Source organism: Mustela erminea, chromosome 17 (genome assembly GCF_009829155.1).
Source record: "Mustela erminea isolate mMusErm1 chromosome 17, mMusErm1.Pri, whole genome shotgun sequence".
NCBI classification, from domain to species: domain Eukaryota; kingdom Metazoa; phylum Chordata; class Mammalia; order Carnivora; family Mustelidae; genus Mustela; species Mustela erminea.
Window position 1 is genome coordinate 6130501 of NC_045630.1, and position 14386 is coordinate 6144886.

Below are 14386 nucleotides of genomic sequence, written 5' to 3' on the forward strand. Positions count from 1 at the left end.
TACACTATAAACCTCAAAGAATAGGTAGTAGATCTTACAAAAGTTCATAAGACTTTTGATTACAGACAAGATGGAGTAGACACATTCTGCCTACTCCTCCCACTAAAGAGTTTATCAAACATAATAAGACCCTAAAAGTTGAGGGGGGCAAGGCAGATCAGGTAGAAACCTCGAGATCCAAGGAATGACATTACAGCTATTTCCCTGGCTTCCCCCACCCCCAACTCCCCTTATATATTCCAGACTGAGTAGTAGAGAAATCAGCAACCCGGAAATGCCAATGGATATAACCATCATGAACGTAACAAAAACTACTTGGTTTCCCATTTTTCTCTTTTGGTAAATAGCTTGTGGTGTTTGAGAAGTAGTGGCAGTGAGATTGGGGGAAGAGGGTGGGAAGGTTGGTGGAGGTTAAGAAGGATTCAAATTATAACCTGACGATCAACAAATTTTAGCTGTATTTTATGATTTGGTCTTACTGGCTATCTCCTATGTAGAGCTAATCGTCAGTGATGATAGGTCTATCATCAAATGAGCTTTCCAGGAATACATACATTCTAAATTGTTCACTCAATAGCAAAAATTCATTTTCATTGACTTTATAACTTAAAAATCTATTGGCCAGGGTGCCTGTGCGGCCCCGAATTGGGCTCTCTGCTCAGCAGGGAGCCTGTTTCCTCTCTCTCTCTCTCTGTCTACTTGTGATTTCTGTCTGTCCAATAAATAAAGAAAATCTTTAAAAAAAATCTATTGGCCAACTTCAGAAATAAGTGAATTGAAATATCTTAACCTCATTTAAGTGGAATGTTCTGTCCCACTTAATAAACTAAGATAAATTATTTATTATTAAGTTAAACTTAATTCCTTTGAAGTCCATACAGTAAATCAACCATATACAATTTTATTACAGTGTTTATTGCTTTATTGGCAATTGAATTACTTGAAGGGGATGTAAGTCAATTCATTGAAAAATAGAGACACTGTGAAACTGAAAAGCATTTAAATTAAGAAATGGTGAAGCACATGAAAAGTGAATGTGAAAATGGACCAAACTCAAGGCAAGTTCTGGCTTGTCGATGAGACAAGGGTGGTGCCCTGGCCATTCCAAGGAAGATGAACTTGTGTTTGCAGCAGTTTCTCAACTCTTCCTCATTCCTTTTTTCTTATTCAAAGAACACAATGAGAAGAGCTCAAGATTTCTGTCTTCAGCTGCTGAGTACTCTCTAAGAGCCTTAGAAATCGCCCAAGACCAGGGTTGAGAGCCATCCCCATCACCTCTACTCGTTGAATGCCTGATTCTGATTCTCTTTGAAGAAGCCAGGTTCCAGAGGAGGTTGCATGTTGTAGGCTAAGGGTTGAACTCATTGTGACGGGACACAAGCCCTCTGAACACACAGTGCTCCCTTCACGGCCCACGGAAACAAATGCTGAATTCCATTTTTATCGCACATCACACCAGGATCACAAAGAATCCTAGAGTATCTTTATTTGTTCTATAATTTAATAGTACACCTATAAAATAATTACATTATACTTAGAGCTTTTCTTCATTTATAAACAAACCAAAAAAAAAAAACAATTAAATACAATTTGAGCCATTATAAGGTAAACTTTGTACATAGAAGAACCTCCAGAAGGAGCTTAACCCTGCAGCATATCGTATTGTTTCCATTGCTACACCCACAACTGGGTTCAAAGAGAGTGTATTCATATGTGTATACTGTGAGTTCATAGCTTAATCCTTCCTCGATGTGCGTGGGTTATGTGTTCATAAAATGACAGGGTCGGCTTTGCAGGCAGCCGGAGAATCCCAACCATTCCCAACCTCCTCTCCTCCACTGGCCTCCATTTCAGTCATATGGGCCTCCTTCCTTCACAGCTTTTCTGCCGTGTTTCTGCGCCGCGTCTAACTTGAGGTTTTCCGATTCAGGCAAGAATAAATTCTCAACTTGGACACGCTCTCTGCTCTTTCTTCCCATCCCAAGGTTGCAGCCTTCGAGGACTTCTGTTGAGTTCTGCCTCCTGATGGAGGGCTGTCTATCCCCCATTTCTAAAACCAATACCCCCTTTTACAACAGCATATTGCGCTCGGGTCTCGTGGACTTACGGGGTAGACAGAAATGAAACCTGCGGTTCAGGGGCAGGAAAGAGATTCAGGGACATGCCACACCTCGCTCTCTAGGTGAATGCCCCTAGACACCCCATCAGGAAGCCTCAGTTCCCCCAAGCAGTTTGTAGAGGGTCTCACAAACCTGGAGAGGGCCTTTCTGAGTGCCCTTGGCAGCAGCACATGAGACTGGTGCTCAGAAACGACCAAAGAAAGGTTTTCAAAGTTTGCTGATTTCCACCAATAGCATCTCATTCACATTCATCAGATCCCACAAACACTACTCACAGGGAAGACTCCGTGGGGCAATTTAGCAAAGGGACACAAGGTAAGTATAGTTTTGCAAGAAAATAAGTTATGTCAGCTTTCTTACACCAAGAGACCTCAACATATAATCCTCAACGATTCATTATAAACATGAAACATAAGCTGATGTTTAATCGTCCTTAAAAAAAAAATCCATTCTTTGAAAACGAAACTCCTGTAGGATAGCTTAACTAGATTTCTATTCTATATATTTTATCTTTTATTTCCTCCTACAGCACAAAGTGACCTGATTCCTTATATGTTTAAATAGTTCTCTCTTTTAGCAGGAAATATTTTTTTGTTTCGAGTCAGGGCAGTAAAGTGGTATAGCTTCTCACGGGCACATAAGACTATTAAACATCACAGGGCTTTTAAGTTCCCTGTGAAAGACTCCCCAGTGAGTCCACTCCCTACACCTATCCGTCCCAACCCACTTCCAGATTTATTTATTGTGCTGCGATGATTTATTTAGTACCTTCAGGGAATCCGTTTTCACCGCAGGATCACAATGTGAGATCACCTGCCACCTCCCTGCCCAATGTAAGACTGGGTCCTGGACAGTGAACTGCTGACCGGGCATTATTCCTGAGCTCAACCCCTGCCGAGCCTTACTCAGAACCGTGCTGCAAAGCCGGAGTCCAAACTCGGGAGACGATACGTGGGTAGGTCTAGGGCGCTTCTGCACAGCCCTTTACAATACAGGCAGTTACAAAACCAGCGTTACTGCGGAGGCCGTCGTGTGGAATAATATTCTAAATGCAGCGGTAATAGCATGCACACCCGAGTTCATCGGAGTCCGCAGGTGGGGGGAGGAGGAGTGAGGAAGAAGAGGTGGTGGGCGCGGGGGCGGGGGAGAGGGCGGCCCTCTGCGAGCAAGGTCCCCAGGGAAGCCCATCTCAGGGCTTCTCCTCGGGCAGCGGGCGGCGGGCTGGTGAGGAGAACCTCCCCTCCGCGCGCGGGGACGCGGTCCAGGCCCGCATCGCTGGGCGCGAGGGCAGCGCCCCCTTCACCGGGTGGAGGCTCCCCCGGGCCCGCGGGACAGGGCCGAGCGCCGCATCCTTCGCTTCCGCGCGACGGGAGCTGGAGTGTCGGGGGAGGCCGGGGAAAGCCGGGCTTTTCCACATGGTGGAAACATCAACGCCGGACGGGCCGCGCGGCCCCCGAAGGTCCTCTCCCGCCGCCGGCCGGCGCCGAGCGGGTTTCCAGGCGCGTCCCTCGGGCCCGGAGCGCAGCGCGTTGGGGGCGCGCAGGGGTGGGGCGCGCGGGGGCCCCGCGATCGGCCGGACGCGGCGGCGAAGCTCCACTTGGGAGCCGCGCGGGCAGCGGAGGGGCCACCGGGCAGCGGAGGGGCCACCGGGCAGCGCCGCGCGGGCTCCGAGGACGCGGACGAAGGCGGCGGCGGCCCCGGGAGCTCGCGGGCAGCCGCGGGGGCTTCACTGCTTGTCCGAGTCGCTCAGGTTCACGGACATGCACCGGCACTGCTTCACCTTCTGGATCTTTTTGAGTCGGAAGGGAGGGTCCATGCCGGGGCACTCGAGCTCCACGAGGACGGAGGTGACGCGCTGCGGCTTGCAGAAGGCGCACGACTGGAAGGACTCCTCGTCCTTGCGCACGTGGCGCGGGATGTAGAAGGAGTTGCACTGGCCGTAGCAGAAGCGGTTGAGGACCGTGCGGCTGCGGCAGCCGTCCTCGCTCACCGTCTGCCGCAGCGGCTGCGTCTTGCACCAGTCACTCTTGAGGTACTTGCGCTCGGTGACCACCAGGGCCTCCTGGCTGGAGGCCAGCACCTCCTTGATCTGGTGCTGCCATCGCTCCGAGTGGTTGCTGCTGCCGTCCTTGTAGGGCGACGGGATGGCGCCCGCCGGCCGGTTCTTCCGGGCCTCGGCCGCCTTCACCAGCACGGCCACCAGGCACAAGGACAGGGAGAGCTTCCAGAACATCCTGCGAACGAGACAAGAGTGAGAGGGGTTGGCTGGGGCGGCGCTGGTTTCACGAGAGGAGCTGCCGTCGGGTGCGGCGGCTGCAGGGGAGAGGCCTAGAGCCCCTCCGGGCGGCAGGGACACGGGGACGCCGGGGACGCCCTCCGAAAGGCGACGCGAGGGGCGAGGGGCCGAGCAGAAAAGAACACAGAGCACTCACTCGGCTGCACTACACAAGAATGACAAGGCGAAGGTCGCCAGCGATAGCCCCCGCCCGCGGGCCGCAGGGCCAGCCTTAGCGACTGCGTTTCCCTGCGTCTTCATTTAGTGGGGGACAAGTCCTGTCCCACGCACACCACGTGTTTTCCTCATGGGACCCCCAAAACACGTCTAAGTTGGCCGTTATTATACCTACATTGCAGGGAAACTGAGGCACGCAGACGTTAGGAACTGGCCCACGGTGGCACAATCGCTAAGGAACGTCCAGGAGTCACGCACCTGTCTCCGGAGCCACCAAAAGGAGACACGGACCCGATCAGGAGGATGGGCAAAAAGAAAAGGCAAGCGGGGTGGGGTGTGGGTCACAAGTTTCTTCAAAATAAGTATTAACCTACGAATGGACACAGACCGGGGAAAGTAATATTTACACCTCTGGTAATTGTTAGGAATTGAAAAGTACATTGAACCTCTGCACAAAGATATTCAAGTTAATTCAAGAGAGTCATGAAGTAGAGTCTAGGAGCGGAAACCACTTCCCAGTCGGGAATTAGGAACTCTCCAAGGCCCTTATTAAAACAGCCTTAGAGGGGCGCCTGGGTGGCTCAGTGGGTTAGGCCACTGCCTTCGGCTCCGGTCATGATCTCAGGGTCCTGGGATCGAGCCCCGCATCGGGCTCTCTGCTGGGCAGGGAGCCTGCTTCCTCCTCTCTGCCTGCCTCTCTGCCTGCTTGTGATCTCTCTCTGTCAAATAAACAAATAAAATATTTAAAAAAAACAAAAACAAAAAAACAGCCTTAGAGAACCCAACCGTAAGGGCATGACTAGATTCTGCCTTCTGTGTCTTAGGGCCTCATGACCCGAGCGTGCCGGGATGGGAGCTTGGGAGGAGCTTCCTTACAATCAGGTCTTGTAGGAAGCAAACCAAGCCTGCCTGAAGGATGGACTTCTTTGAAGCTTAATTCAGTTCCCATTGCTACATTTCCATGAATCCCTCCAGGGACAGCAATACCCTGCCCCACCCCCCAGCAAAGATGATCTCTATCTGCTGAGGATGGCAGCTCCTTCATTACCCTTGTCATCCTCGCCACCATATTTGCATTTATTCATTGCTTCCCTGGATATCTTACCACCTCGAGAACCTGCACGAGACTCTGGTTCCTTTAACATGCACACACCAAAATGGCATGTAGAAATTATATATATACCATTATATAGTTCTATAATGTGTACTACACATTTATATTTAATTTTTAATATTAAATTTATATTTATATAACATATAAATATATAATTATGATAATATAATTTATATAAATATAAATAAATTTGATATTAAATATATTAACACCCCTGAACTATTATCAATGTCTTACATATGTTTCTGCTAATAATAATAGTACTTATTGGTGTTCAAAACCCATCCCTCTTACAGTTTCTTCTCATGTATAAACATATCAGTTCTATGAAATAGGTATTAATATTTCTCCCACTTTACGGATTAGGAAACTGAGGCATGGAGGGGCTTCACAACGTACCAAGATCATATGTCCACTATGTGAAATATTTGAACCCTGGCTCCAGGTGAGGGTAGCTATACTATAGCTAAAAATACTTGTGTTAAGGGGTACCTAGGTGGCTCAGTTGGTTAAATATCTGCCTTTGGCTCAGATCATGATTCCAGGGTCCTGGGATCGAGCCGTATGTCTGGGCTCCCTGCTCCGTGGGGAGTCTGCTTCTCCCTCACTCTGTCCCTGCTTGTGATCTCTCTCTCTCACACTCACTCTCTCAAAATCTTCAAAAAAATTTTTTTTGTGTTAAAATATCTATGCTAAAATATTCCTGTATGTCATTATTGTTAATCTAAGTATAAACCACAAGAGGCTTTTGGAAACCACACAGCAGAGAATTCCTTCATTTATCAAGTTTCACTGAGTATCTATTCTGGAACAAACTCTGATAAGCCCTGAGAATTCCAGTACCTCTCTCAGAGACAAAGAGAAAGTTCTTCCAGTGTCGGACGAGCCCTGACAAGATCTGCTCTCCCTGTTCTCATCCCACGGACCTCCTCCTCGACACTCTACCTGCTCTGCTCCGGCAACCCTGCTCACCTTTCTGTTTCCAGAAGGTATGTGGCATTTTTCTGCTCTAGGGCCTTACGCTTGCCTTCCCTCTGATGTTGACATGGTCTTCTACCACCGTCTTCACGTCTGTGCTCAGTTATCGCCACCTGGGTGAGGCCTTCATGGGTGACTTCATCACAGCCCTGACACTCACTGTCTCCTTCAGCCCTGCTTTGTTTTCCTCCACGGCACTTAGCATCCGGTAAGAGAGTACGGTAAGATCTTACGGATTTTTGCATTGTCTGACTTCCGCAACTAGAATATAAGGTCCAAGAAAGAAGGACCATCTGTTAAACCATACTGTATGTCCTGCACTTGGAACAGTGACTGGTACCAAGTAGATACTCAATAAATTCGTGTTGAAGGACACACAAATACCGCGCCTTTTGGCATGCAGAGTATGGAGGCGCAATGGGATAGGTTTGCACGGCCAAGAACATCTGAACCACTGGGATGCTTTAGAATGTGGATTCCTCAGCTCCACCCCCAAGACACCCCCAAACCAGCAGAGTCGAGGTCGAGTTTGAGATCTGTGTTTCAAAGAACTGCTTCCGGTGGCTTCCACGGGCCAGTGCCGCAAGGGATGATGGGGACACAGGGAAAGAGCATCGGTTCCTCCTGGACAGGGAACAGGAGAGGCCCAGGAATTAACAGCTAACGAGTGTCCTAAACTCCAAATAGGATTCTTCCAGGCGGTGACACTGCCAAGAGGGCAGAGTTAGGTAAGTGTAATGACAAGAGGCAAGAGAAGTAAAAATTAAAAAATAAAATAAATAAAATTAAATTAAATTAAAATTAAAAATAAAAAAATTTTTTAAAAAAGTAAAAATTGAGAACAGAGGAGGGAAAAAGGGAAAGATTTTCTTTTTTTGTAAAAGCATTTTTGGGCAATACAATTACTGAAATTCTGAGGCCGAACTGTTAAAGAACTTTCCTCATGCCTCCTTAGTTCCACACACGAATTGTCACATGAAAATGGCCACGCTCCCAGCAGATTCATGGCAAGCACTGAGTATTGGACTCATTCAACTTACACAGCTTATTATACTTGCAGAATGATTTGTGATCTCAATAGTCTCTTAAAAAGAAAGTATGTTGGTTCCATTTTAATAATTTCTAAAATTATTAACATTCTGAAAAAACACACAACCAAAAGTTTGCAAGTCCCAGCCAGGAAAGATTTACAGAGTCAGCCTGGTCCTCAAGTCCCCTAGTTCCAGGAACAGCTTCACAGGCATCTTTGATAGGCTCAACGATGCGTGCTTTTATTCAACAGGTCCTAGCTGTTGTCAGGGAGAACAGAATTAAAACATGTTCCGATCAATTTGGGGCAAAAACTCTCAGATTCACAGTATTAGATGTGATGATTAAGAACATGCCTTCTTTGAACGCTCTGCAACATTTTCACAACATCTGGCAATCACCCGGAGAAGTTCTGCTTCCCAAGAACCTAGGAGGAAAGCAAACCTCCCATTTGTAAGAGCGGAAAAGAGGCTGATGATATCGCTCCGTGACTGGGGCCAACTGGGGGTTTCCTCCTCTCCATCTCATTTCTTTACTCCTTCACACAAAGCAACAGGAATGTTGCCAAGGATCTGGAATCTTGGTGTCGGGACAGGCAAGGAGGCAAGCGGTATTCTGCTGAGTGACCATTATGCTTTTCACTCCAATCAAGGGCACCAAAGCAACTGAGTTTTTGCTCACAGCGCATCTCCTCTGGCCCTTGGGTATGGCGGGGGTCCTCAGGGTCCTGCATGCCTCTTTCTTCAGCTGGCTAACTTGCTCTCGCACACACACGTCTGTGGCCCCGCCACACCCTGAATTTAGCCCTCAGAGTCTTCCTTTGCCTTGAATCACTCAGAGAAACTTGCCTTGCTACTCAGAGAAATGGTTTGCATACAATTAACCTCTCAGGAGCATTGCCATAATCGTTGGTACCACAGCACGAATATCTTTCATTTTATCCTCACATCTTGTGTTTGGCTTGTCTCAGAAGAAACTTGTAAATAATTCCTTTCGGTTTTATTAACTATCCTTGGGGCCTGACAATGTTGTCAGTTTGCAAGGGGCGCCAGGACCGTAAATGCTGATCTGCTAAGCAGTGTGGGTTGGTCGCAGTGAGTTGGGTAGAGAGAGAGGAAGCAAAAGCACTTTCCTCTTAAGTAATGCCCTGGGGCCTGGGCTTTCTTGGTGTCAGAACAAGAGCTGCACAGGCCAGGATAGTACAGAGGCTGCTAAGGGATCACTGGCCCTTTTCTAGAACATCAGCCTTTTCTAGAGACATAGACTCTTGAGTCGTAATGCCTCCTAAGTTCTAGGAAAGGCTGTGGCCATGCTAGATCCTCCCTGCCAAAAGGTGTAAGTGACAGAAGGCAAGGGTTCAGCTAAGCTGATTAACTCACTCCCAGCTCGACCTTGTTGGGTTTTAGAGGTCAGGTTCAGGCTGTGCATGAGTGGCAAACAAACATTTTCTGTGACCTAAGAATTCTGCACATCCTGCACATCCCTGGAGGGAAGCGCCCAAGGCTGCACATGGGCAGGCACATCTGGGATAAACCTGCTTCCACGGCCCAAGGGAAAACAGAATCCGAATCCAGCAGCGAACTCCAAACAAAAGCCCCTGACAGTGTTAGAATGCAATGATTATTTTTATGAATTTTACTACTAGAACCTCAACAGCCAAAGGTACTTCATCCGTGACATGGAGCCTTTGTTGGGAGGCTGTGGCTGAGCTCTCCAGCTAGAGGTGCACGTTCCTGGCTCGGGGAGCACCCGCTGACTTTCAGCAACTGTCGTCTACAGCCCGCGATGGCCCGATGGGCTGATCCCAGCCTGCGCCCTGTTTCCGTAAATAAGGTTATACTGAACACAGCCGTGCCTGTTTAGCTCCATTTTCTTCATTGGCTGCTGTTGGGTTACAAAGACAGAGTAGTGGGGACAGAGACACACCACATGAAGTCAAAAATATTTACTATGGGGCCTTTCACAGAAAAAGTTTGCCGAATCCTACTGCTAACCTTTCCTCTCCCATTCACTCATTGCTCTCCCCTTCCCATTGTGCGCTCTGGCTCGAAAAGTAGCTCTGCATTTTAAAATGTCTCACTATGGGGGCGCCTGGGTGGCTCAGTGGGTTAAAGCCTCTGCCTTCGGCTCAGGTCATGATCTCAGGGTCCTGGGATCGAGCCCCGCATCGGGCTCTCAGCTCGGCGGGGAGCCTGCTTCCTTCTCTCTCTCTGCCTGCCTCTCTGCCTGCTTGTGATCTCTCTCTGTCAAATAAATAAAATTAAAAAAAAAAAAGTCTCACTATGAAGCATTTCAAACATAGAGCAAGCTAGAACACATAATGAACCCTAGCTGCCCACCACGGAGGTTAAAACAGTATTAATAGTTCCAATCTTCATTTTGCCATCTCCTTCAATTTTGAGAGAAATGAAACAATATAAGTAAAGCCAAAGTTTTGTTCTTTTCTTCTTCTGCTGTTGCTGAGATGACCAGTGTCCTGAAGTTGATTATGTCATTCCTGCTAGTGCTTTTCCGTGTTTCCTGGTATGTTCTGTGGTGAGGGCATGTCTGCGTGTGTGCCCGTGACCTTCATGTGTATCTAGTACTACACTCTTGTTGAGCAACTTTTGCTTTATTGATTTGATTTGATTTGATTTTACTATATTGTATTTTATTCATTTTATTTTTGGAGCACCTTTTAAAATCAACAATTGGTGTTTGAGATTTTATTCATGTGGATGTTTTGAGAAGGATCTATTCACCTCCACTGCACAGTGTGTGCATTTGCCTTACTGGGGGCCCGTGAAGTTGCTTCTACTCTGTCATTGTTGTTAACAGTGCTGTCCTGAACAGATTTGTGTGTGTGTATTTATGCCTACCTGTTACAGGTTTACTAGAGGAGACACGGAGAAGTGGAAATGCTGCGTCATGGGTGATGTACAACTAGAGCTTGACAAAGTCCCATCGTCACCTTCCAAGTGCTTGCACCAGGCTTCCCTCCCCAGAGTAATCTGTGCTGCTGCACACACGCGCTAAGCCTTGGTGTTACCAGATTTATGATGTTTCGCCCATCTGGAAAGTTTGAAATGGCATCCTATTATTATTATTATTTTAATTTGCATCCTTCTGATTCCAAGTGAGTTTTTCACCAAGCTCAAATACTGTAGTTGTACACTGAAAGGGAGGGATTGCAACTTATTATAAGTGGAGAAATGAAAACATTAGGAAAGGATGGGGCGCCTGGATGGCTCGGTCATTAAGTGTCTACCTTCAGCTCAGCTCGTGGTCCCAGGGTCCTGGGATCGAGCCCCGCATTGGGCTCCCTGCTCGGCAGGAGTCTGCTTCTCTCTCTCCCACTCCCCCTGCTTGTGTTCCCTCTCTCGCTGGGTCTCTGTCAGATAAATGAATAAAATCTTTTTTAAAAAAGAGAGAAAAAGAAAACATTAGGAAAGGAAAAATAAGTACTAACTATAAATCTTCTGAACTTCTATGAGAAAAATAGGCAGTGGCTTGCAATTTCAAAGCAGAATGATCAGGGCATCCCATATGACTCAGAAGTGTGGAATCCAAGTGGATTCATTTACTTTTCCAAGTGACATTGTCTGAGTGGAACACTGACTATCATTTTGTTCCAGGAGAAGTTTAATTTCCTCTGGAAAAATTATATTATGTTTTTAAAAAAGGTTTTCAACCAAAGAAGAGATGATACTATCATTACTTACTTTGACTTCTGGATAGCAAGTGTATCATTTAGGAATTCGTAATCAGAGTTCTTAGTCTTTGAAACAATCGGGATAAACTCGGTCTGGGAAATGTCACATTGAGGTAAGATGGCAGAAAAGCAGTAAGTTGAGTAGGAAAATGGATGGGAAAGCTCTTTGAATGCTGTGCGCTTCTACACACATGGTTGCTTTTCTCAAGAGTGGAACCCCTTGGGAATGAGAGTGAGAACATGGTTTCTGGGCCTGGAGCTGCCCATCTCGTGACCCTGTGTGACTCACTCCTAAGCTTCCCTGATCCCCGTCCGTAAAATGGTGTTAATAGTACTGGCCACCTCCATTCCATGTCGCTGCTATGAAGAATGTGGCACTGAGATCCAGTCATGGTCCAAGTCCTCTCAGAGCGAAAAGAACCATGTGTTTTATTTGAAAGGAAGGAAGAAATTATGAGCGATCCGTTAAGGATTTTATAGCCGGTGGCATTGTTCTCTGCAGCCATGAGGCAGACCTTTATTATGATGGCGATGATGATTTTCAGATGAAGATTTTAGGCTGCGGCTCAAGGGACTAGTCATACTTGAGTGATTCTGCGCTTCTCTACCTTGTTCCTCAAGTCTTCTTCAGACAGTCTTGTGTGTTCAGGGTGAGCTTCTAAAACAAAAGTCTTCCCCTTCTCTGACAGCGGGCTTTGGATTTTCTGTCTGTGTATCCATAAAAATCAGAGGGGCCTGTCTAAAATGTGTGAGCAAAATCAAAAACGTCTTGACCACGCGCCCCGCCAACAACCTCTACTTCAAGCTACTTCGTTTCACTTGTGTGACAGTGGGGAGCGGTGGGACCTTACACGTAGGAAACCCTGACAAAACCATGTACCCCCTTTCACTTCCTCTGGAATTGACGACACAAGTATTTTTATTCCTTTTCTTTAGTCTTTTGATGTCTTTCATGGATTTTTCTTTCTCTGGTTTCCTCTTAGAGGTTAATAAACCTATTTTCTCCTTCCTCACCTTTCTACTAAGAATTTCATCCGTGCCAAGATTTTAGCCACCAGTTGCTATCTGCTCTTGACTCCCAGACTCTATACCCAGCTGCCTACCGAACATTCCCTGGATGCCTTATAGGCACCCCAAGTTTTCTAGGTCCCAAATCTTATCCTGTTTTTTTCACTCAGCGCCTCTTCTGAAAGTTACTGTCTCAGTGACACAGCGTTTATCCTTTTCCCCCAGGCCAGAGAGCTGAGAGTGCGAGTCCTAGTTGATGTACTACCTGAGAGCCAACGTCTTCATTCTTCTTGCTAACAGAAGCACAATGTTGTCCAGGAACCGGAGTCCAGGTTCTTCATGGGCACTTCTACATACCGCGGAGTACGGAGCTGATAGGTCCTACTCAATGACTAACAAGATGTAAGAAAGAGCCTCCTGCGAGAGCATTTTACTCCCTGATGAAAAAAAAGACATGCCAGAAGAAGTTACTGCTCCGGTCTGGGCTGTGTTTGCGCAAGGAGACTGACGCTACAGCAGCCCCCAGCAGGGTACAGCACGGGATGCGAGTCAGACCGTTGCCGCAGCACAAAAGAGAAAGCCACCGCATTCTTGATGACACGGGTAAGCCACTTGAACTGACCATCCCTACCGCTGCTCATCTCTGGACTTTGATGTTGTCCGTTAAAAACTCATCAGTATTTAAATCCCTTTCATCTGGGTATGGGGAATACCCAAACTTCTCTTCTCACATATTAAGCCCATTGTCTTAATGGTCTTCAGTGATCGTCTCTCTTGCCTCACTGCGGAGCCCCACGGTGACGACTTTGGCTTGGGTCCTCCTCTCCTCACTGGCCTCCAAACTCGCGCTCACACCCACCTTCCAGGCTCGCGTCGAGGAGATCCCGACATGCAGATCTGTGTCTCTCAGGCCCTGCAGTCTTCCCTCGCCAGGTTTCCCATCACGCACCGGTTCAAAGTCCTTGGCACAGTGCATGAGCCTTTTGTGATCTTTGTCCCCTCTGGTTTCATCATGTTGTCCCCTCACAATAGCACATTATGCCGGAAAGACACAGAACTACGTGTCCTAACACGCAAGGTCGTTTTCCACCCGCGAACATTTGCACGGCTCTTTCTCTTGCCCGAAATACCGCTTCTTTGACCACTGCTGGGTATTTAAGTTTCATTCAAGTTCCACTTCTGTTGCGACAGCTTCTGTGCTTCCCGTGCTCTTCCTCACTGCTGCCCTCACACCTGCCTCATCACAGCCAACAGGCCGCTGTCCGTGTTTTCCCCACTGGAGTGGGTGTCACTGGAAGACGTGATAGTTAACCTTTGTTTCCATACTGACTTGTGGTTGGTCTACAGAACAGTTATAAATGCTTATTTATGGGGACGCCTGGGTGGCTCAGGTGGTTGAACAGCTGCCTTTGGCTCAGGTCATGATCCCAGCGTCCTAGGATCGAGTCCCACGTCGGGCTCCTTGCTCGGCAGGGAGCCTGCTTCTCCCTCTGCCTCTGCCTGCCATTCTGTCTGCCTGTGCTCACTCACTCCCTCTCTGACAAATAAATAAAATCTTTAAAAAAAAATGCTTATTTATGTATGAATGAATGAAAGAGGGAATGATTACATAGGTTTTGGCTACACTGGTACAGATGATAATGTTTTTATTTTTTATTTTTTTGAGAATGTTTTTAATTTTTGAAACTATAAAGAAGAACTTGAAACTGGGTTAACTTTTCAGTAGCAATAATGCTTTTTAGGAAAGCCTTTCATCATCATGATTTAGTACATACCAAGCTATCAAAATCAGAAGTCAACGTAACTACTAAAAGTGGAATGATTATTTATTTATTTTTTTATTTTGGCAATCGAATAGACGCCTATGATACTTCTGCGGGTCCTCATCCTCGTTTTATTGCAAACTGTGTCCGCCTGTCTTTGCTCTTGCTGATGCTGACCTGAAGTTCATTTGTTCTGCCCATTTTTCTTTTTTCTTTTTTTAAAGATTTTAT

At 47.0% G+C, this 14386-nt stretch overlaps 1 protein-coding gene and 1 long non-coding RNA gene across 8 annotated transcripts in view; one reads left to right on the forward strand and one right to left on the reverse strand.

Moving 5' to 3' along the window:
- Nucleotides 1-1437: 1437 nt before the first annotated feature.
- The window catches only part of GREM2 (gremlin 2, DAN family BMP antagonist), a 109721-nt gene continuing 96772 nt past the window's right edge, over nucleotides 1438-14386 (reverse strand). For 3 of the 7 annotated variants that reach the window (XM_032319383.1, XM_032319381.1, XM_032319386.1), the window contains 2 exons: nucleotides 4131-4354; nucleotides 1438-4092 (listed from right to left, as the gene is read on the reverse strand). In XM_032319383.1, the coding sequence (XP_032175274.1) occupies nucleotides 3548-4092; nucleotides 4131-4353 (768 nt within the window). In that variant the 5' untranslated portion in view covers nucleotide 4354 and the 3' untranslated portion in view covers nucleotides 1438-3547. Of the gene's footprint in view, nucleotides 4360-4747; nucleotides 4831-5413; nucleotides 5736-14386 lie in introns of those variants that run through there. The other 4 variants (XM_032319384.1, XM_032319385.1, XM_032319380.1 and 1 more) reach the window with 3 other exon arrangements.
- LOC116576803 lies at nucleotides 6051-12843 on the forward strand. The gene is made up of 3 exons (XR_004280282.1): nucleotides 6051-6131; nucleotides 6416-6675; nucleotides 12618-12843. It is a non-coding gene; the product is annotated as an uncharacterized LOC116576803 (long non-coding RNA).